The 22,615-nt window shown below is 35.0% G+C and overlaps 1 protein-coding gene and 1 long non-coding RNA gene across 2 annotated transcripts; one reads left to right on the forward strand and one right to left on the reverse strand.

The window, feature by feature from the left end:
- Positions 1-1,072: 1,072 nt before the first annotated feature.
- Positions 1,073-2,156, reverse strand: LOC130995817 (zinc-finger homeodomain protein 8-like). The gene has a single exon (XM_057921260.1). It carries the CDS (start codon positions 1,913-1,915, stop codon positions 1,181-1,183), a length of 735 nt encoding a protein of 244 aa, XP_057777243.1. The 5' UTR covers positions 1,916-2,156; the 3' UTR covers positions 1,073-1,180.
- A 5,927-nt stretch (positions 2,157-8,083) lies between these two features.
- Positions 8,084-12,485, forward strand: LOC130995837 (uncharacterized). Its single transcript, XR_009092287.1, has 2 exons — positions 8,084-8,222; positions 11,426-12,485. It is a non-coding gene; the product is annotated as an uncharacterized LOC130995837 (long non-coding RNA).
- Positions 12,486-22,615: the final 10,130 nt, after the last annotated feature.

Below are 22,615 nucleotides of genomic sequence, written 5' to 3' on the forward strand. Positions count from 1 at the left end.
ATAATAACACATTTGAATCTTGAAGCTAAACTTAATTGTGATATAGGTCGTCGGTGTGCAGCTAACTATATAAAGGAAATTTAAAAAAAATGTCTACTGTATATGTAATTACCGTTCAACTCGCGCGGGGGAAGAAAAAGTATGGTGTGTATCGTTGATTTGGAGTATAAAAATACGTATTATATTTAAATATTAATTGTTACATGCATGATGAGTTACAATGTCCAATACATACGTACGCTCTAACCACATCCGTCATAAAATGGTTGAATTCAAAGGAAAGAAGACAAAATTGCTGAGCCATTGGATTAACAAAATTTTACAGAGAAATTCGAGCTTCTTATCCCATGCAAAGAAAAATTCGATGTTGCTTTTTCTGAGAATAAATCTACCTTATTAAATATAATAACCAAGCTATATGTACAAGGAATTTGACCAAAAAAAAAAGTACAGCTTTATCATTAAAGTATGGTCATACCAAAGTCATAAGTATTTATTACTCGTATATGGTATTTATGATTCACAACCACATCACCGGATTGCAAAAGAGGGAGAAGGTTAAGAAAAGAAATTAATACTACTCATAATCAATAGCATCTTCTGCTTTATATTTTTATTTTTCCAAATTATTGGTGCATGTATAAGTTTTATGCAAAGTATCATATACTAAAATGGGAATGAAAATAAAGGCCAAATGACAATTTATTTTCAGCCGTTCATGAAATATCTTTTTAATTAATTTTTTATTTTTGTTCGTCTACAAAATATCTAATTATTAATGGATCATCATTTTTGATAATAATTTTATTAATTATCATCATATCTTTTTAATTAATTTTTTATTTTTATTCGTCTACGAAATATCTAATTATTAATGGATCATCATTTTTTATAATAATTTTATTAATTATCATCATTTTCTTTTTAATTTATGGAACATTCTCACTCACCCGATGTATAATTTATTTTTCTTAAGATTCGTGTTTACTTATTTAAGAAAATATTTTGTGAACGGGCGGAACGCATTAATTGCAAGTAATTAAATAGCAGGAAGTAAGAAAATACACATCAATTAATTAGTAAAATTTCGTTTCTAATCAGGAATGCTTAATTAGTTGATTAACGACTCACATGAATTCAACAGAAAATTAACATTACTCGACGAAATAAATTATTGGAATCACGAAAAATGAAGTGTACCGCCACTCCCATTCCGACATCGACCGCCATTATCATCATCGGTCTTTCTAGTTTCTTTGTCGCCGCCGCTGCCATTAATGCTCATCGCTCGGCCTCCAACAACGTCGACATTTCCGGTCCTGGCGCCGGTTGTGCCCTTGTTGTTGTGCATCCACACCTTGAGCACTCCTCTGGCGACGCCGGCGTCGCGGCAGAACTCCGCCACCGCCGCCTCGTCGGACCTGTGCATTTTCCAGCCGAGCTTCTCCGAGAAGGAATGCATCCTTTCCTTCTGTTCCTGGCTGAATTTCGTTCTGGAGCGCTTTTTGCCGAGCTGCAGGTTCTCGGCCGCCGGCTCCGCGGTGCCGAGGGCGAGCAGCACATGGGGGCCGTAATGGAATGGCGGAGAGGGGGAGGATGTTTGAGTATGGCCGGGCCGTCGGAAATCAAGAAACGGTGGGGTGATGGCGGCGGGGTGGCGGCGGTGGAAGTTGCGGTGGCAGCCGCAGGCGGCGCATATGAGTGAGATAGGGTCGTCGGAGGAGGGCGGCATGTACTCTCCACAGCCGTCTACTGCGTGGCCGCCTATATTGGCTGCATGGTTCTTCATGCATTCTTTGAACGCCGGCGGCGGGCGGCGGTGGCTCTTGATGGATGGGGTGTGAGTGTGCGTGTGCGGTGGGGTATCAACTTCAGTTTCATCACCACTTTTAGTGGGGGTTAAGTCTCGGTCCATTGCTAATTTGAGTGTGCGTGCAGTGTGTGTGAGAGAGAGATCGATTTCAAGGAAAGCAATAGAATTTTTTTGGAGGATGGGAAATGGTATATTGATTTAGGGTTTTGGTTTGGGAGGAAAGTTTGATGATTAATTGGCCAATAATGGAAAATTGAAGGGAGGATTGCAGGGTTGTTGGTGTAATAAGGAAGGGATTAAAATGATGAGAACATCTGATCAGAAAGCAGAGGGCGATGCTCAAATTAATATTTTGACTCCAACTAACTTAGGTGTGTCTTAACGCACACGAGACCCCTAATGCCTACAAAAACCCACACGTGTCACTTCCACTACACCCACGATCTGCCCCGACCTGTTTCTATCATTTTATGACCTTCTTAATAGTCTACCGTGGGAGTCACATATATTTCACTAAAAATAATTTAACTTATACGAGCCAAGAAAGGATCTTAATTTAAGGTAATGGCATGAAGATAAAATGATGGATCATACTAATTTAATAAATTGATGTATTGAATGTAATATGTTGGGATAAAAAATATAATTAGGCATAAAAATTTGGGTACAATCGATTGTACCGTACAATCGGGTTGCACCATGATCCGCATCCTGACCCGAACTTATATTCTGACCCAAACTGTGTAAATGACACTATTTGGTTATACAAATGACATTGCTTATAATTGACACTATAAGTTATACAAATGTCACTGTTCGGTTATACAAATGACATTGCGCATAAATGACACTATAATATTGTAAATGACGTTATTCGGTTACAAATGACACTATGACATTTTAAATGTGATAATGTCATTTGTATGACCTAATAATATCAATCATAAGCATTGTCATTTGTATAACCGAATAGTGTCATTTACTCGGTTAATATCATTTGTATAACCGAATAGTACAATTATACACAATGTCATTTAAAATGTTATAGTATTATTTATACGCAGTGTCATTTGTATAACCAAATAGTGTCAATTATAGGTAGTGTCATTTGTATAACCGAATAATATCATTTACACGATTCATATCAAGATGCAGGTTCGGGTCATAGTGCGGGTCAGAGTGCACAACCCAATTGTACGGTGCAACCAATTGTACCAAAGACCTGCTCAAAATTAGGATAATTTTTCTAGGATGAAGAAAGTAAGATTTATAGTGATAGTATTGAGCCACATTCTTACTAGTTATAAATTAGTTAAATAAACAAATATTTATTTAATTTAATTAGGTTTGTTGTTTCATCCACATTATAACTATATTTTCTTTTTCTTTTTTAAATTTTTTTAAAAGTAAAAAAATAATAATAAATAATTATAATGGAGACAAAATAGTAAAACTAGTTAATCCTTTTTTATTTTGAATAATTTTTTTTATATAAATAGTCTTTTTGTTGGTCATAATATGCATGGCTGCATAGATTTACTACTCTTCGTCCACGAAACTTCTTATTTGGCGAAGTAGACATGAGTTTTAAGAAAAAAAATTAGTTGCGGATTTGGTGATTGAAAAAAGGTTGCACAAATTAGGAAAAAAAATGATGATAATTAGTGGATTTTATGTATGTCCATTAATAATAATATGTATAAATATTTTGAAAGTGTAAGAATAATAATTAATGAGATTATGTTTAAAAAAAATAAAAAATATATTTTGTGAATAAACAAAAATAAAAAAATTAGAAAAATATATATTTTGTGCACGAAGGAAATATAAGATTTAAAGGCTTCTCCCTCATTGAATACTTGAACTCTCTTTCTCAAAAAAGCAATTTAAAAGTTCACTGACTATTGATAAAGGCAATTAAGAGAGCTGCTTTTTAATAACCAAATCAATAATCATGTTTTTGTATAAGTAAAAATGGGGAATCTCAATCAACGCGAGCATAAATGCACTACAAAAAAAAGTTCCTATTAGTGACATGAGACTTGGTAGCTAATTTCGTGTCATAAAAATTAGTGGCGTTTGAAAGTGTAACTATTAGTGATTAGTTATATCATCAAATATCACTAATTTTTGTGACACACATAATAGCTACCAAATCTCATGTCACTAATGAAACTTTTTTTTGTAGTGATGTGGCAATGCATAAAATCAATCGTCAAAATTTTCTTTTCAATATAACATTCATCGTTAATTTTGGATTCTTTTCAATTTTATTTGGACCCTAAACGATCATTGCACATAGTCTGGCTTACCTACTTCAACTAGCTAGGCTTATAGAATTATTCCTATCAGGGCTCTTCACACTTATATCCATCATTTTATTTTATTTTTAGACAAAGGACTTTAAATTCTAGATCAAGAAACAAGAGATCAAATTAACTATACTAATTTAAATTAAACACCACGTAATTCTAATATATCAAATTAATAGTAGTTCGCTATTCTAAATATATTTTGTGATGCGTGCCTTGGCTTAATTAAAGGAGTTGAGGTCTAGAAAGTCCAACAATAAATTCTTTGGAAACAGAACGTATTAATAATGAGGTCAAATTAAAAGCAAGTCGAGAAAATAGCCAGACAATGGAAAACTGTTGAAGTAATATGCTGCAACTAAACCTTTTGATTTAGCGATGCACATCAAAAAAATTTGTTTTTTAGATATTCGCGAATTAAATTATTGTAATACCCTACAGTGGATCATGAATTATTAATCTAAATTAATTACATGTTTGAGTCTGAGTGTGTGTAACTGAATGCATAATAAAATTCAAACAACGAATTTAGTCGGTCGTTAAAAGTGATCAGGATTTGCTTCTAAGTTATATCTTACGGATTTCACAAACTAATACAGTATTTAATCTTTTAATTCGTTTGGTTTATCTTCAAGTGAAGAACACTTGTAACTAACTATGTGAAATTCAAATTATACTAGTCTACTAAATATAGGGTTTTAAATAGTGATTACATGCAACAATATTGCTTAAGTGAAAAGAATGTGACTTTTTAATTTTAAAGTATGTATGAGGGAGGTATGGTCAATTAAAGAATAGTTAAAAGTGGTAAGAAACATGGATGGAGATGGAGCTATTATTTCTAACCTCGAAATTGTTACATATTAGAGTGGTGCCAAATCTACATTTTCCCCTAATTGATAACACTCATAAATCCCCCCGTCCCATAATTTATGTAAATAAGAATCGTGCATAAGTAATTGTGGACATTAAATAACTACCACATTAAAATTTTCCATAGAATGCCTAAAAAAAAGTTAGCATAGAGTGATCTGATTTATAAAATGGGGACTTGATAAATAATAGGGGGTGAGTTCAATTATTACTAAGAGCATCCGCATTGGGGGTTCCTTGATAGCCTACTTGATAGTCTACTTGATAGTGTTTGTGTTATTGAGTAGGTAGTGCTGCATTGGGGTTCCTTGATAGCCTACTTGATAATATTAGTTTTGATTTTATATTTTTCATTTAAATTTAATTGCTCAAATTTAAATAACACAATTTATTTCAAATTTAAATTGCATTAATTATAAAATCCTAAACATTACATAAAACTTTAATAAAATAAAAAAAATTAAAAAAAAAAAAACAAAATAAAAACAGCCATTGAAAATTAAAATATATATATATATATTTTTTTTATTTGAGGCTCGAGTACTACCCGATTACTCGAGGAGACATTAGTTTGCAACGCCATGCTCGAGGATGGTACATTACTCGAGTGATGCTCGAGGAGCCCGCGATGCGGGTGCTCTAATGTATTTTAGATATAGAATAGTGGATATTATAAATTAGATTATGAGAGAAGGCGGCGTGCAGACGAATAGTAGTGCTATAAATTGGAAGCGTAGGCTTTGTTTTGTCATGGAAAACCTATAAAGTAGGAAATGACATCCAAAGATCTGCAAATATTGTGTAATAAAGCCGTTAAATTTGCTGCAAGAACAGAAGAAAAATTATAAACGTGGTTTCAACTTCAACACTATGACCGGGCTATGGCTAGGAAATCAATTGGATCTAGAATATGTCAAGCCCATATGTGACTTATATTGTGTAACACTAGGCATATTATGATAAGCCAATATAAATACAAAGTAGGATAAATCAAAAGATAAATTGAAAGAAGAATACTTATTCTGTTGTTTGGTAGCTAAGATGTATGAGTGTACTATTTTAGATCCTGTGTTTGGTATACAAGAATAAAATTCAGATTAAATATCTTTTTTTACTGTTATAACATTATTTACATTCTATATTTACAAATATATCCTCAATTATTTAGATTCTAGGGTTTCCATCTCTATAAATACAAATATGCGACTGCGGTTTAAGAATCCAATCTATATATTCTCATTCTCACTTTTAAAACAAAAGTCACGCCTGCCTCTTCCTCACCCCATCGCCATCGTCCCTGAATCCGGTCGGCGTCGTCTCCCCCTTCACTTTCTCTCTCTTCTCTCAATCATTTTCTCTCTCTAAAGTCGATAATTCCTTAGTTAAATTCTATAATTGCATACCTAGATTTTTAGCTATAAATTCTTTAGTTAATAATGATTTACGCTTCATCGTGTTTTTTCAGCCAACACAAGGTACTTTTGTTCTTTTTTTGCTGTGTTTAGGGAGCAAAGCAAACCTTTTGCTGTGTAATTTTAGTGCTTCGTATTTGAATAAAATTTGTTTCTGACTTGTGAAAGATATGTTATAAGCCTTTCGACGGAATATGTAAATTACAGTTGATTGGGTCCATATAATACCATTTTGAGTTGCTAGAGTAAAGCTTAAAGAGCATAGTTACCATAGCAGAGCTTCCAGAGCAGAGCTGCCAGAGCCAGAGCAGAGCTTCCAGAGCAGAGGGTCAGAGCCACGTTGCTAGAGCAGAGATGCCAGAGCAGAGCTAGCCAGAGCAGAGATGCCAGAGCCAGTGCTAACCAGAGCAGAGCTGACAGAGCCAGAGCTAACCAGAGCAGAGGGCCAGAGCCAAGTTTCCAGAGCAGAGATGTCAGAGCAGAGATTCCAGAGCTAAGTCATTAAAGTCAGAGCCAGAGCCAAGTCGCCAGATCCAGAGTCAGAGCTAAGTCATTAGAGTCAGAGCCAGAGCCAAATCGCCAGATCCAGAGTCAGAGCTAAGCTATTGGAGCCAGAGCGCGGAGCCATACGCTAGAGACAATTCGCTAGGCGGAGCTACTTAGCAGAGCGGAGCCAAAGAGTAGAGGTCTGCCCCAAGGAAGGAAATCCAGAGCTACTAGACAGAGCGGGATGATGAGGACAGAATCCAGCTCTGTAATTAGGGGACAGCGACCTGACAAGTTATAATCTAATAATAGCCTTAATTAGTTTAATGACGAGCATGCGGAATAGATGACCAGATGAATTTACTACTTTACCCCGACTGTAATGCCTATAAATACCTACGATGATGAAATAAAGCACACGCTCTCTCTTTTACTGCTTTAAGAACTCTTCTCTTTCATTTCTCTCTAGAGTTTGAACTAATAAAATTACATATATAAATAAAATATCTAAATTGTTAGAGTTATGTTTGTTAGATAGTTGACAATTGGAGTCATGGTTGAATATAATTTCATATTTGATGATGCTCTCTCAAACTCTAGATGAGATGATGCTCAAAACTCCAGACGAGATGACGCTCTTTCAAGTTTTAGACGAGATGATTCTCTTTCAAGTTTCAGACAAGATGATGCTCAGAAGTTAGAGGTGATCTGTCAAGTTTGCGACGAGCTGATGCCCACAACTTGGTTGGTCTTAAAACTCCAAATGATACGATGTTCGATAAATCAGTTATGGTCTTTTAAATATCAGGCGAGATTATTTTCATAATTAGTTATGCTTTTAGAAGTTCGGAATTATATGATACCTATGTCAAATTTATATGTATTTCTACTCTTTTTTTTTTCTTACGCGTCAACTTTTTATAAAATTTCATATGAAAACTAATGGGTATTTTTATGATCTCAACAAAATTAATAATTTAATTGCTAAAAGTTGTTGACATTAATATAATTTAAAATGTATTACTAATTTAATTTAATTTAATTTAATTAATTATATAAATAATTGACATAAAAAATTATTTTATATAATTATCATAAAAATAACATAAAATATATAAATTACAAGAAAATATGTACCCGTCGAATTTCGACGGATAATACACTAGTCTCTATAAATACAAATATGCGACTGCGGTTTCTACCTGGACGTGGAAGAAAAAAAAAATCACAAATCCATCTCAAGCTTGAGGAAGAGCAGGTGGTCGTCGGCTGCTAACATATTCCAACCTCCAACACTCGTACCCCATCATGAGTCTACAATCCAAGGTTAGTAAGATTAAAAAATCTAAATTCATTTTTGAAATCTATGTATTTTTTTATTGTAATGCAAATTGATTCACATAAATCCATGGTACTTTAACTGCCCAACAGTTGAATTGGTTGTTCGTTTAATGCTTGTGAATTTTTCAGAAGCACAGTTTCATATTTTGAATTTTTCAGAAGCACATACTCTATTTTGACAAGCACTCCTGCTTCATTTTCTTTGGGTTCTGACTTAGTGGTAGTGAAAATTGCTGGGAACAATCTCTCTCTGCTGGCTCGATACGGATAGCTCTGTCAATTAACTTATTTGAAATCCCTTTTGTCAAAGGGAAACCAAAGAATGGTTTGGGATTGATGCCCTTAGGCTATTATAGCTCGTGGTCTCTTTTTGCTTTGTCTCACCACATAGTTATCTGGTTGTGATAATTGCAGGTGTATCCGGGTCAAGTATTTAAGAAGTATGCTGTCTTAGGTGATATAGTAGTATTATCGGTCGCTGTCGTAAACTTGTGCCCATGATTTCCAACTTGGATCAAGTCACTAATTTTAAATCGGCAAATTTGAAATTTCCAATCTTTATGTTGTGTGGGTGTATTTGCTTTCACATGAGTTTTTGTGTTTGCTAGGTGATCTCCTGTAAAATCGGTTTCATGGTGAAACCAGCTTCACAATGACACTATTTTAACATACAAATGATACTTTAAAATGATAAAGTGTCATTTGTAAGTTGAAGTAGTGTCATTGTGAAGCTGGTTTCACCATAAAATCGGTTTCACAGGAGTTTTTGTGTTTGCTTTGAGGTATAAGAATGGGATAAGCTCCATTTACCATCTCATACTTCGTCTATTTTGACGTAATAAAAAAATCTGGATAGATGGTATAAATTTTTGGGCATCATCTTTACCCTAAAACAAATGATTTTATACCTAAGAAAGAGCGATATAATTTTATACCACCTTATGAGAAGTGAATACATATATTATCATTCAAACCAAATAGAATATAAAAAATGTGGTCCTCACTTTAAGTGATCAATGACACTACTTTAACGTACAAATGATACTTTAAAATGATAAAGTGTCATTTGTATGTTGAAGTAGTGTCATTGTGAAGCTAGTTTCACCATAAAATCGGTTTCACGGGAGTTTTTGTGTTTGCTTTGAGGTATAAGAATGGGATAAGCTCCATTTACCATCTCATACTTCGTCTATTTTGACGTAATAAAAAAATCTAGATAGATGGTATAAATTTTTGGGCATCATCTTTTCCCTAAAAAAATGATTTTATGCCTAAGAAAGAGCGATATAATTTTATACCACCTTATGAGAAGTGAATACATATATTATCATTCAAACCAAATAGAATATAAAAAATGTGGTTCTCACTTTAAGTGATCAATTTATATCTCATTATATTATTCCTCCATTTAGAGGAATAAAAAGCAAACACGCCCTATAATACGGCCTCCATATGCAGCCACTAATTTTATTGAGCCCTTCACATAATTTAGGCACTCATGTACTAGGCGGGTATAAGTAAGGCAGGGCGCGGGTCTGGTAGGGGTACAACACGGATCAGATCTGAATAAGTAAAAGTTTAATTTATCATGAATAGAAATAATAATTATTGTGGAAAAACTAATATTTTATTGATATTACATTTTTTCATGTTGATTATTACTTTTTATCACAACAATAATTACTTCGAATTATTCATATTTTGAAATATTACATTTGTTTATATCAATAATTATTTTTTTTATTACGATAATAATTATTTGACCAAATAAGTACAAGTTCTCTGCCTCCACCATTCACACAGCGGCCATGCCCTTCGCTGCGACCATGCCGCCTTACCTTGTCGTTGCCCCAAGCCCGTGTCGCATCTCCTTCCCGCCGGCGCACCCCTGCCCCGCGTTCATGCCGCCTCTCCTTCCAGCTGGGATGCCCCTTGCACCGCACCCGTGCCGCTGCTCTGCCAACCACCCTCTAACGCGCCCTCAGATCCGCGCCCATGCCCTTGACCACTTCTCTCCTCCCATGTGCAGAGTTGGCTCGAGTCAAATCCGTCTCTTAGGTGAGATTGATCTCGATCTCACCTAAGACCTACTCTAGATTAGATCATTGAAACTATATATGGAGTATGTTTTTTACATTTTGAATTTTTACATGGAATTACAACTAGGAATGAATCGAGTCAAAATAACTTTAAAAAAAAATTAGATGGAGTCAAAATAAGTAAAAGGTAAAACAGTAATTTTGAATATTTATTTTTAAATTAGAATCTAATAATTAAGTGAACCGTATCAACCCGCGAACACCATTTTTTCTAGACAAATTTTGTTCGATTAACATATGTATACTAATATAAAAAGAGTTTAAGGCATCCTAAGGCACAACTTGTGAATTGCCTATTTTACCTCTATTACATATTTTATTTTAAGCTTATTTTACATATTATATATTTATAATAATATATTAATTCATTAGACTTTACACTTAATCTATTTGGTATATATCTATAGCTATTGATAAGGCTTATAGATAAATATATCCATTCAATAAATTATCTAATAAAAGTAATGAATTAATAGATTTTTTAAAATACTAATAGATTATCAAATAAAATAACATTAATTACACGTACAACGTACAATCTTTCTGCTAGTAACTTATAAATATATCACGATCATCTGCTCAAAACGCAACTAATCAAAACGCAATTGATCATATGCTATTTTATTTTACCAAATTAAATGTCTCGTGGTTTGAAAAATTGATCAAACATAATTCAACTCAAAACCAATTTTCCAACATCTAAATGAACAAAATGGCAATAGATCTTACAAACTGTCGATCAAGAATCTTTTCTAGAAAGGCTTGGCTATGTACTAGGCGATGTCTGTTTTTGGACAAACATATCAATCTTGACCTCAAAGTTGAGCCTCTTTGTAGGAGAAAATTTCGTTTTGCATCACTGTTTAATTACCTTGGTTTCACATATCCATATGCATATCTTGTAATTTCGAAGTGGAGGGGGATTTTATTTTGTGGGAATAATGTCAAATTTATCTAAAAGATTATGTTAGTTTGCGTGGGTTAAAAGCAGAGATTATTATAACCATGCATTCAGATTATAAGATAAGAATCCTTCTGCCATAATTTGCTAACTTTGATATGCTTTTCTGATAATATGTATTTTTGTAGAACAAACTGTGCGGGTGAAGTGTGGAAGTAGTTCAGAATATCTTCTCAAAACTGGAAGTATGCAAGAATCGGACAAAAAAGAAACGATGAAGAAAAAAAAAACCGTTACATGACCAAGAAATAATGAATCAAAACCAACCGAATTCTGTGGCTTTCACAACTGCTTCGCCTCAAGTTGCTGTTGTTGCACGCGCCGCCGCGGCTGATTCCGGTGGGGGCGGCTCCGGCTACCTATTCTACACTATACACGTACATAGCTCCAAATCCAAACTCCAAAAAGCACAAGCATAAAAATCGTATCTACTAGACATGATCTCTCTTTCGCCCCTTGGTTTGCCTACTGCTTCTCTCTCTAAAATGTAGTGTAACACACTCAATCTCAAGTTCTGTTGTGGATAGGATCCGATCCTCTCCGAACTTTCCTCTTGCTCGAATGGTTTGGATCGAATGTTGGGCCCAAAGCAGGTGCCTTGTTGCCCGTAGGCAGCGTGTTCGTGTTCGTGTTTGTGTCGGCTGCCATGAGCACGCGATGAAGGCGGCTGCCGCAGGCTTCTTGAGGATGGAATGCTAACAATCCTACACATATCAACACCAAAATTGACCTGTGAGTGCACAAAATCAACATAGCTTAGGTGCTTGTGTAAAATTTTTGAGTTGTATGATTGTGATCCATCCAAAACCAATTCTTATAGGATTTTTGGAGGGTGATTTTAAAGCATAAAGCAAGGAGAGGGCCCCCAATCCATATAAGAGTTTTTGGATTCACCCTCAATCATATATCTCTATGCTAACAACTAAGGCTGTTTATTTATTGAGAGCCAAAAAAAGGAGAATCTAAAGGTGATTGGAATGCAACACTTACACCACCCTCGAGAAGCTAAGCATCTTTTTCTCACATCATTTGCTCTGCTTTTGTCTTCTTCAACAAAGACCATTCCTGGTCCAACTCGGCAGCCACGTCAGCATCCCCCCGCTTACGTGGCTGCACTTTTGTGACATGTACTATAACTCTGTCGGAATATCATGCATGATTATGATTTTCAACTTTATGAGATGCTTACTAGTAGACTACCCTTACTTAGTCGTTAAGAAATAAAGTTTAGGTGGTTCATTAATTAATTAATTATGTTTGAGCAGCCAAAACATATACTATAAGATCGAATTATGCAGTCGTAAAAGCGGAATGGGGTTAAAAAAAAGGATTTTTGGAATTAAAAAAAACGAACTTGAGCTTTATGCTATTTTGAGATCTCACTTTAGAAGTCCAAGCTCTCTTCTCTATGCTCCAAAAAATACAATTCCTGGTTTCTTGTGCTAAATGTGTTTTCTTTATGATTCTTTTGCCAGTTTCTTTTGTTATGAAAATTATTTATTTTTATCTCCATTTTTCACATATAACCAGGAAGACCATCTTTTTCTTTATCCACTTTATTTTGTATATTAATCAAATACAAAAATCACATGCAACTTGGAACATTCTAAAGGCATAGATTCTGATGCTTTATTTTAAATTTCTTTGCTTTTGATGAGATTCGATGAAGTTTGAAGGGATCGTCTTTGTTTGAATGGTCCAAACTTATTACAGCCCAACATTGAACATCATAAATGGACAGATTCTGTGCTTTTTGATTGTCTAGTTTAAGTTAAGGATTGGAAATGTCATAAATGAAGAAGCTTGCTGCAAAGATATGTGATGTTTGTGAGTAAGAGAAAGATGATGTGTACAGTGTGTTTTGTGTGTACAATGGGCTACACATGAAATAAAAGGAATCATATCTTGCAGTGAAACAGAGGGCTTTTACCATTGTTGATTACTCCAAAAGTTTACACATCTATATATGCATGAATAGTTGAATATGTTCCTCAGAATATCAGTTAAGGCCTTTCCAGTTTGTTACTACATTTCTTATATGAAAGTACATGTTTGCCCTCAAGGATGTGTCTAAATGACACTTACACCCAGGACCTCCGTCACTGTATCAAACTGTTTTCACTCGATATTTATGATTAATATTCTCTCTATCCCATTGATAATGCCTCAGGTTATTATATTGAGACGTCTCACTAGTAATGTCTCATACTCTTTTTAATTAAAATTAGTTATATACAATATTATTAATGATGAGCCCAACTCACTTTATACATCAATTCATTTAAATTAATTTTTCAAATATCTTTCACTAACTCACTTTATACACTAACTACACTATTTTTTAATTTTCGTGTTCAAAAGTAATGAAATATTGCTAATAGGACGGAAGGAATACTAATTTTTATACTATAATTTGAAAAAGTAAAATTATGGTTTAAAAGTGAATGAATATCTAAAATGAAATCTGCCTAGTCAAATATGATATCACAAAAAAAAATAAAAAATTATTCATCTCATTTGTAATGATACTTTTTTTTTTCTCATTTACGATGATGCTTTCTTATCTACTCTATACATATTAAATAAGTGGTCTCTATCTACTTTATGCTATTAATACATTATTCTTAATCTCTGTGTCCATTTTTATTATGTTACTCCATCCGTCCACAAAGATTGTGTGTTTATTATTATTTTCATCCGTCCACAAAGATTGTGTCTTTTCTTTTTTTAGAAACTTCATTTATACTTTAACCCTCATTCACATTCAATATTTACAAAATACTCATCATTTACTTTTACAATTTGACGGACCATATACTATCCTTTAACACTAAAATCACGTCTTTTAACTTCTTTTTATTAAAATCCGTGCTCTCTGCTCCACCACACACTCTGTGGACAGAGGGAGTATTATAAGTGGGACGGAGGGAGTACACGTGTCAAGTAAAATGGGATGAAAAGAATAATAAATAAGTATACAATATTGTGTTCAAAATTCTTAATATTTGAAATTGGAACAAATGTCTTGGCAAAAAAAAATATTCTGTTGTTCTTTTTTTTTTTTAAAACTACATACCTTATTTTTTTGTGTGTATTAGATAAATTCACGTTTTAGAAAAACTACAATTTGTTATTTTGTGGTGTGATTTTTCTTAGGATTCAGTGTATGGCAATTGGCAACTAGCAAATTAAGTCAAGCGAACATTGCAGGGCAATTGAGAATACTTATTAAAAGAAAGTCTTCTCTATTAAATGGGGCGGACTAATCAGGAACTTCTATATACTCTTTTCGTCTCATCATAAGTGAAGCAATTCTTTTAGTTACGAAATTTAAGAAATTATATTATTTAGTATATTAAATATATTTAATTATATATGTAATTGAAGATTTAAAAAAAAATAAAATAATTTCAAAAAAAAGGGATGAGTATTAATAAGGATGATTAAAAAAAATAAGGGGGTAATTAGTTTTATTAATAAAGTCTTAAATTTTCTAATTTTTACCAAGAAAGAAAACGACTCACTTTCGTTGAGACGATCCAAAAAGGAATACGACTTACTTTCGTTGAGACGGCCAAAAAAGAATACGACTCATTTTTGATCGGATAGAGGGAGTAATATTTTATCATATACATAAATGAAAAGAAGAATTGGTGTCCTTGTTATCTATAGTGTCGAGTGTTTCTTGTCAGCAAAAAAAAAATGGTATTATCCCCAACAACTAATACAGTCTTAGGGCTGTTTAAAATGAAATTAGGATGTTAGCTAATGTAGCGTAATTTCAATTTTAAGATGAGTTTTAGAAATGATCGGAAATGAATGAAGTTGTTAAATAGAACAAGTTCAAAATTTTCTTGTTGAAAGGGGAAAAGATAGAACAAAAAATCTTGATTAGTTGTGAATTGGACAGTTTGGTTGCATTTGGATCCATGCCCTAAAGCTCTGGCCATGGATGGATCTAACTATCTTAATAAAAATAAGTGGGCCATCCCTGTTCAAAGAATTAAGTTGCAAAGAATATCCACAATTTTTTTAGTTTTGCGATGTAGTCTCAAAGCAATGCTCTTTTTCTTTTAATCCTTTTATCAAACAGATGGGCTCCATTCCAATCCAATCTTTCCACATTTCCAATTTCAACACTCGATTTACATTTTTTAATCCACCCGTAATCATTAGTTTCTTTTTTTATATTTAGATAAATTCAATGATTTTTGGGTAATTCTATTCATAACTCAATTTAAGAGTGTTCGATTTTGGTAAATCGTGTCGAAATTTTTGATTTACAGAAAACGAAGTTAGCCGGGTTTTATTAATTGTTACCGATTCGAAAATTATTTCGCTGAGTAATCATTTCGGTTTTCAATAAACTAAAAACTGAACATTAAAAAAAGAAGAAAAAAAAATTGTTTTGGAATTAGTATTTTTTATTTAGTACAAAAAAAAATCAATAATTAACACAACAACAATATCATAAAAAAAGATATCATCAATATATCATCATTAAATCATAAACTTTGTAAATTAAATCCTAATTAACCAATCAATCGTATCATCATCAATCAACAAATCCTAATCCTAATTAACATAATAATCATACCATCAAGTCATCAACTAAAAAATCAACAAATAAACTCAAATTCACAATTTTACCATCAACTCATGAACCAACAAATCCTAATTAATACCATTTTCACTTTTCAATAAGCAGTTAATACCATTTTCAATATTTAAGTAGTTAATACTCCCACCGTCCCATTATAAATATTCCACTTTCCATAATGAAATATTCCATTATAAATGTCGCATTCCTTTTTTGGCAATATATTATCTCTATACATAATATTTATATCATTCCTCCAACTCACTTTATCTATCTTCTACACATTTCTTAATTCTCGTGCCCAAAAGTAATGAAACATTTGTAATGAGACAGAGGAAATATCATTTTCAATATTTTAATCAAATTAACTTAAATAAATAAATTGACTCACCCATTTTAAATTGAGACTTTCAATTTATGTACTAGATGTGTTAAGAGTATTGTGTTGTGTAAGCCGTAAGGTGAGGATGGGTCATGGGTTTGGGGCTATTTTTGAAATTTAAATAAATAAATAAATAATTATAATATATTAATAAATTAATAAAAAAATGATTTTTTGATTTTTTACTGATTCGTTTTGGTTAATTCAAAAATTGAAAAAAGAAAATTCTAATCTATTATCATTATTGATCCAATATCCAAAAATTGGTATTGGTAACCAAAACCATTCTGGATACGGTTCGGTTCGGTGGGCAGCGAATCCATCATCATACAGCAGGGAAGGCCCGATATGGCCTGAAAACCGCTTAGATGCCCCTAATTCAATGTATTAGCATGAGATATGTTCAATGTCGCATATTGATAAAGAAACTATATATAATATATTTTTTTTGAAATCATACCAAAAATTACAATGGCTTCTTACAGACAGTGTCGAAAAAACAACCATCGCAAACAAAGGCATTATTATAAGCTTACAAAAGAGATCACCTCACATGGCTTCCCATCTAATTGTAATTTTAAGAGATTATAAATTTATGATGTCGATGCGACCATAGATTTATAATAAAGATCTTTTGAAATTTTATTTATTATTATCTTATTAATTTATATATTGAGTCTAAGTTAAGATCGTTGATAATTATTATTCAAGAAAGATTATTAATTTATCAAGTGTTAATTTGAAAAGATTGAACGGTATATAAATTTTGTAAGTTTAAATAACATGGTAGAGAAAGTGTTGGTAATATTAGAATAAACGTTATTTAAAATATATTCGAGTCTGAAAAAAATTCTCTTTTTTTTCGAAAAGCAAAGTGTGAGACTGCAAATGTAATGTCACCCATTAGATCAAAATTACTTTGCGATTGTTCCATCATTTTTTATTAATAAAAGAACAAAAATAAGTGGCTCCTACCAAAAAAAAGTAAATATCAATCTCTTGTAATAGATCTAGGCTATTACTCGTATTTTCCTGTAATTCTAATGGGATTTGAAGGAATTTTGGATAAAATCGATAGAACAGTGAAGTAGATAGGAATAGGAAGAAGGAGAAAGAGAGAGAGAAGATAATTTCATTGCTTAGGTTTTCCCATTTCATGCACATACACTTTATATGCTAAGGTTTAAAGGTGGTGGGACCCTTGGGCTAAAGTTGCTAAATACAATAACATAAGTACTGAAAAACAAATAAAGATAAGTGGTAACAATTGTGCCACATGTCACCAGATCTTGCATTTGGACCATTGACCTCTTAGCCACTTTTGATGTTCCCCATTTCAGCCAAATTCTTCCCACACGAACCAGTACTCTCTCTGCCTTGCTCAGTCAAACTCGAGTCTTCTTCTTCCCTCTTCTCAATCTTCTCCGACCCTCCAACCTTCACCGCTGCCGCCGTCTCTCTCTTCGGCACCACAGCTTTCCCAACTTCCATTCTCTCTCCTTTAATCTCGGAGTTTCCTAAGTTCATGACAATACCTCCCGGATTTTCAGATCCTTGACCGCAAGGATCGTCAACTTCGAATTTCCGGCGGAGAACCTTCAGATCCACCCATTCCGCCCCATCTGCTCCCCCTTCGATCCACTGGACAAGGCCTTGCTGAATCTCCTTCCCGTCACGAGTGATAGAACGATAATCAAGAACCGAAAAAGGTACCGCCTTGAAATGACCGTCGACATCGACTGCCGGAAGCTCAGTAGAAGGTATGATATTCTTACCCAAACATTTCTTAAGCAAAGATACATGAAACACTGGATGAATCTTTGAGGAATCTGGCAATTGAAGTTTGTATGCCACTTCACCAATTTTCTCTTGAACCTTGTAGGGTCCGTAATACTTGGCAGCGAGTTTCAGGTTCTTCCTCAGGACCACAGAATTCTGTCTGTACGGCTGCAGCTTAAGGTAAACAAGATCCCCAACTTTAAAGCTCCTTTCGATGCGGTGCTTGTTAGCATATAATCTCATTCTTTCCTGGGCCAAGGTCAAATTTTTTTTCAACATATGGACCATATCCTGCCTTTGAGTAACCCATTCCTTCACTTCTTGATTAGGAGAACTTAGATAAGCTCCTAATCCAGTGTGCGGAGGTGGAATTCCATATAGAGCTTGATAAGGAGAACACTTCAAACTGTTGTGGAAGCTAATATTGTACCAATATTCTGCTAAAGATAGCCACTTTACCCATTGTTTAGGAGTAGCTCCAGCCATACACCGCAAATAACCTTCCAAACATTGGTTGACCCTTTCTGACTGCCCATCCGACTGTGGGTGATATGCAGTGGTCATGTCTAGTCTAGTTCCCATGGCTTTAAAGAGTTCTCTCCAAAACTGGCTGGTGAATAATTTATCCCTATCAGACACGATACTAACAGGTGGCCCATGAAGCTTATAGACATTGTCTAAGAACAGTTTGGCTACGGTCTGAGCAGTGAAGGGATGAGATAAAGCCAGAAAATGGGCATATTTACTGAGCCTATCAATCACCACCATAATCACGTCCTTTCCACAAGATTTAGGCAACCCCTCTATAAAATCCATTGTAATATGAGTCCAAAACTTGTCAGGTATAGGCAGTGGTTGCAATAACCCCAGATAAGGTACATGCTCAGATTTGTTTCTCTGGCAGACATCACACTGTTGCACTAGTTCTTCAACATCCTTCTTCATATGTGGCCAGAAAAAGAAAGATTTCAGCCTAGCATAAGTACCCCACACTCCTGAATGCCCACCAAAAGATGTATTATGCACCTCTTCCAGAATAGTTTGCCGAAGACCATTGCCTGAACCTACAACCACCCTTCCTTTATATCGAATAATTCCAGATACTACTGTGTAGTCTGCATAAGAAGTAGGATCAATAGGTTTAGAAAGTAGTACTTGTGAAAAATAAGCATCACCATCGTAGCTTTGTTTCACCCTTTGCATCCACAAAGGGGTGACTGTAGTGAGTGACTGACAATCCTCCCCATCTGTGGGATATCTTGATAAGGCATCAGCAGCCTTGTTCTCAGCCCCCTTTTTATACTGTATCTCATAATCCAGCCCTAATAACTTTGTTATCCATTTCTGTTGCACAGGGTTCATGACCTTCTGATCCAGAAGATGCTTGAGAGCTTGCTGATCCGTTTTAATGAAGAACTTGTGCCCTTGTAAGTAAGATTTCCACCTTTGCACATCTATGATTACAGCTAAAAACTCCCTTTCATAAACTGATAGTAACTGATTCTTAGGGCAGAGGGCCTTACTCATAAATGCTATAGGTTTGTCATTCTGCATTAACACAGCTCCCACCCCAACACCACTTGCATCAGTCTCTACTGTGAAGGGTTGGTTAAAATATGGGAGAGCCAAAACTGGAGCAAACACCATGGCATTTTTCAGTTCTTCAAATGCCTTAGTAGCTTCCTCACCCCACTTGAAATTGTCCTTTCTCAATAATTCAGTAAGGGGTCTGCTGATCAACCCATAGTGTTTTAAATTATCTGCTGCTATGAGTGATGAAAATATGGTGCAGTTGGCTGTGCATAATTTTGAAGGAAAGGCATTACACTGGCTGCAGAACTTTGGTTGTGAAAACTTGTTTACTATCAATTGGCAGCAGTTTATGGAGGAAGTAGCTTTGAAATTTGATGACTTAAATGAGGGAAAAATGGTTATGGAATTCAAAAATCTCAAACAGGCTGGCAATTATGAGGAGTATGTTGAGAAGTTTGAAGAACTTAGAGCTTGCTTACTACTCGGTAACAGCATGAATTATTCTGAAGAATATTTTGTGGCAAGTTTTATAAGTGGTTTATCAGAGGAAATGCAGGGACTCATGTTATTGTTTAAACCTAAAACACTACATGAGGCTATTGAAACAGGGAAACAACAGTTGTTTACCTTAGAAGCCCTTTCTAAGAGAGTTCGGCCACCTCCAAAGCCCTCCCCAAATCCAGTTCATAACCCCAGAAGGCCTGATATTTCCTTGACCCACAAACCAAATGCACTTAACAGTGCCAAGACCCCCATCAAGCTTTTGACTGGTGCTGAAATGGCTGCAAGAAGAGAGAAGGGGCTGTGTTATAATTGTGATGAGAAATATGTCTTTGGTCATAAATGCAAGCACAGGGTGTTCTACATGGCCATGGATGAAGAGCAAGAGTTGGCTCATCTCCAACAAGATGAGGAAGAGGCTGAACAGATCTGTGAGGATGGGGGACAGTTGGATGAGGTTTACATGGCAATGGAATCACTGCTAGGAAATCCTAACTCCACTACGATGAGGGTAATTGGGGAGTTTGGGGGAAGAGAGTTGAAGATACTTTTAGACACTGGAAGCACCCTCAGCTTCTTAAGAGAAGGGTTGGCAACAGAATTGAATATTCCGCTGGAGAAGGACAAACCAATCATGGTCAAGGGGGCTACTGGGCATAAACTGATAAGTAAGTGGAGAGTTCAGGACTTCACTTGGACTATCCAAGGCCACCAGTTCACCTTCTCACCTAGGATATTGAAGAATGAAGGGTATGATATGATTCTAGGGGGCGACTGGTTGAAGTTTTCCACCCCTATTAGTTTGGATTATGAGAATATGACTTTTACTGTATTTACTGGGGGAAAGAGGGTCAAGTTGAGGGCCATAACTGACCAGACTCAGTTTCAAATGATTGATGTTCACAGGTTGCTTCATCTAATCCATCACCATTTAGATGAGGTAGCTGAGCTGTACCTGATTCAATCTCAGCAGAGTGATGTATCCATTGTCACTAATTCATCTATTCCAGCCTTGTTGGAAGAGTACAAGGATGTGTTTGAAGAGCCTCAGGGCCTGCCACCTGTCAGGGGAATTGAGCATCAGATTGTGCTTAAAGATGGAAGTGAGCCTAAGCACCAATATCCCTACAGAACTACACACAAGAATAAAGATGAAATAGAGAAAATTGTTAAGGAATTGTTGGAAGCTGGCACAATTCAATATAGCAGGAGCCCTTTTGCCTCCCCAGCAATTCTAGTTAAAAAGAATGATGGTTCTTGGCGAATGTGCATAGATTACATGTATCTTAATTCTCTCACAGTCAAGCATGACTACCCTATTCCTCTAATTGATGAACTGTTGGATGAGCTATATGGTGCAAGTTATTTTTCTAAACTGGATTTGAGGTCAGGCTATTTTCAAATACTTATGAAGGAGGAAGACAGGTATTTGACAGCCTTTAGAACTCACCATGGACACTATGAATTCTTGGTGATGCCTTTTGGATTGTGCAATGCTCCTGCCACATTCCAATCCCTGATGAATCAGGTTTTTCAGCCTTATTTAAGAAAAAGTGTGCTAGTATTCTTTGATGATATATTGGTGTATAGTAAGAGCTGGGATGACCACTTAATTCACTTGAGGGCAGTACTGGATGTTTTAAGGGCCAACACTCTATTTGCTAAGATGAGCAAATGCCAGTTTGGGGTGCAGAGCATTGAATATTTGGGGCATATTATATCCAAGGATGGTGTGGCTACTGATCCTCAAAAGGTAGCTTGTATGAAGAAATGGCCAACTCCTAAGAACATTAAGCAATTGAGGGGTTTCTTGGGGTTGACTGGCTACTATAGAATGTTCATCAAACACTATGGGTTGATCAGCAGACCATAACCATTTTTCCCTTATTTAAGTCATCAAATTTCAAAGTTACTTCCTCCATAAACTGCTGCCAATTGATAGTAAACAAGTTTTCACAACCAAAGTTCTGCAGCCAGTGTAATGCCTGTCCTTCAAAATTATGCACAGCCAACTGCACCATATTTTCATCACTCATAGCAGCAGATAATTTAAAATAGGTGTTGCATTTAATAATCCAAGCCCTAGGATTAGTGCCATCAAATTTAGGAAAATCAATCCTATGGTTTGAATATCCAGAGTTTGAACCAGACTGTTGAGAATAGTCAGTCTTAAATCCAGGGGTGAAAGGAGAAACTCTAGAGCTGGAGTTACCTTCCTTCCTTGCAGTGAATGGGGACGGACCCAATAGAGATGAGCTCGTGTTTTCCTTGCCCTTACCAGATCCCATCATAAGTAGCTTAAGCTCTTCCACAGATTTTGTTAACTGATCATATTTTGTATCAATTTTCTAATCCAAATTCTTGAATTGCTCCTTGATTTGATTTTCTAACATAGATCTGTTTCTTGCTTCAGCAATTAGCTGCTGCTCCAACTTTTTGTGTGACTCCTGTAACTCCTTAACTCGTGTGCCATCAGCCATTTCCACTCGGATCTTTGCCAGACAGAAGCAAAAGAACCCAAGC

Source organism: Salvia miltiorrhiza, chromosome 7 (assembly GCF_028751815.1).
Source record: "Salvia miltiorrhiza cultivar Shanhuang (shh) chromosome 7, IMPLAD_Smil_shh, whole genome shotgun sequence".
In the NCBI taxonomy this organism is placed as follows: Eukaryota; Viridiplantae; Streptophyta; class Magnoliopsida; order Lamiales; family Lamiaceae; genus Salvia; species Salvia miltiorrhiza.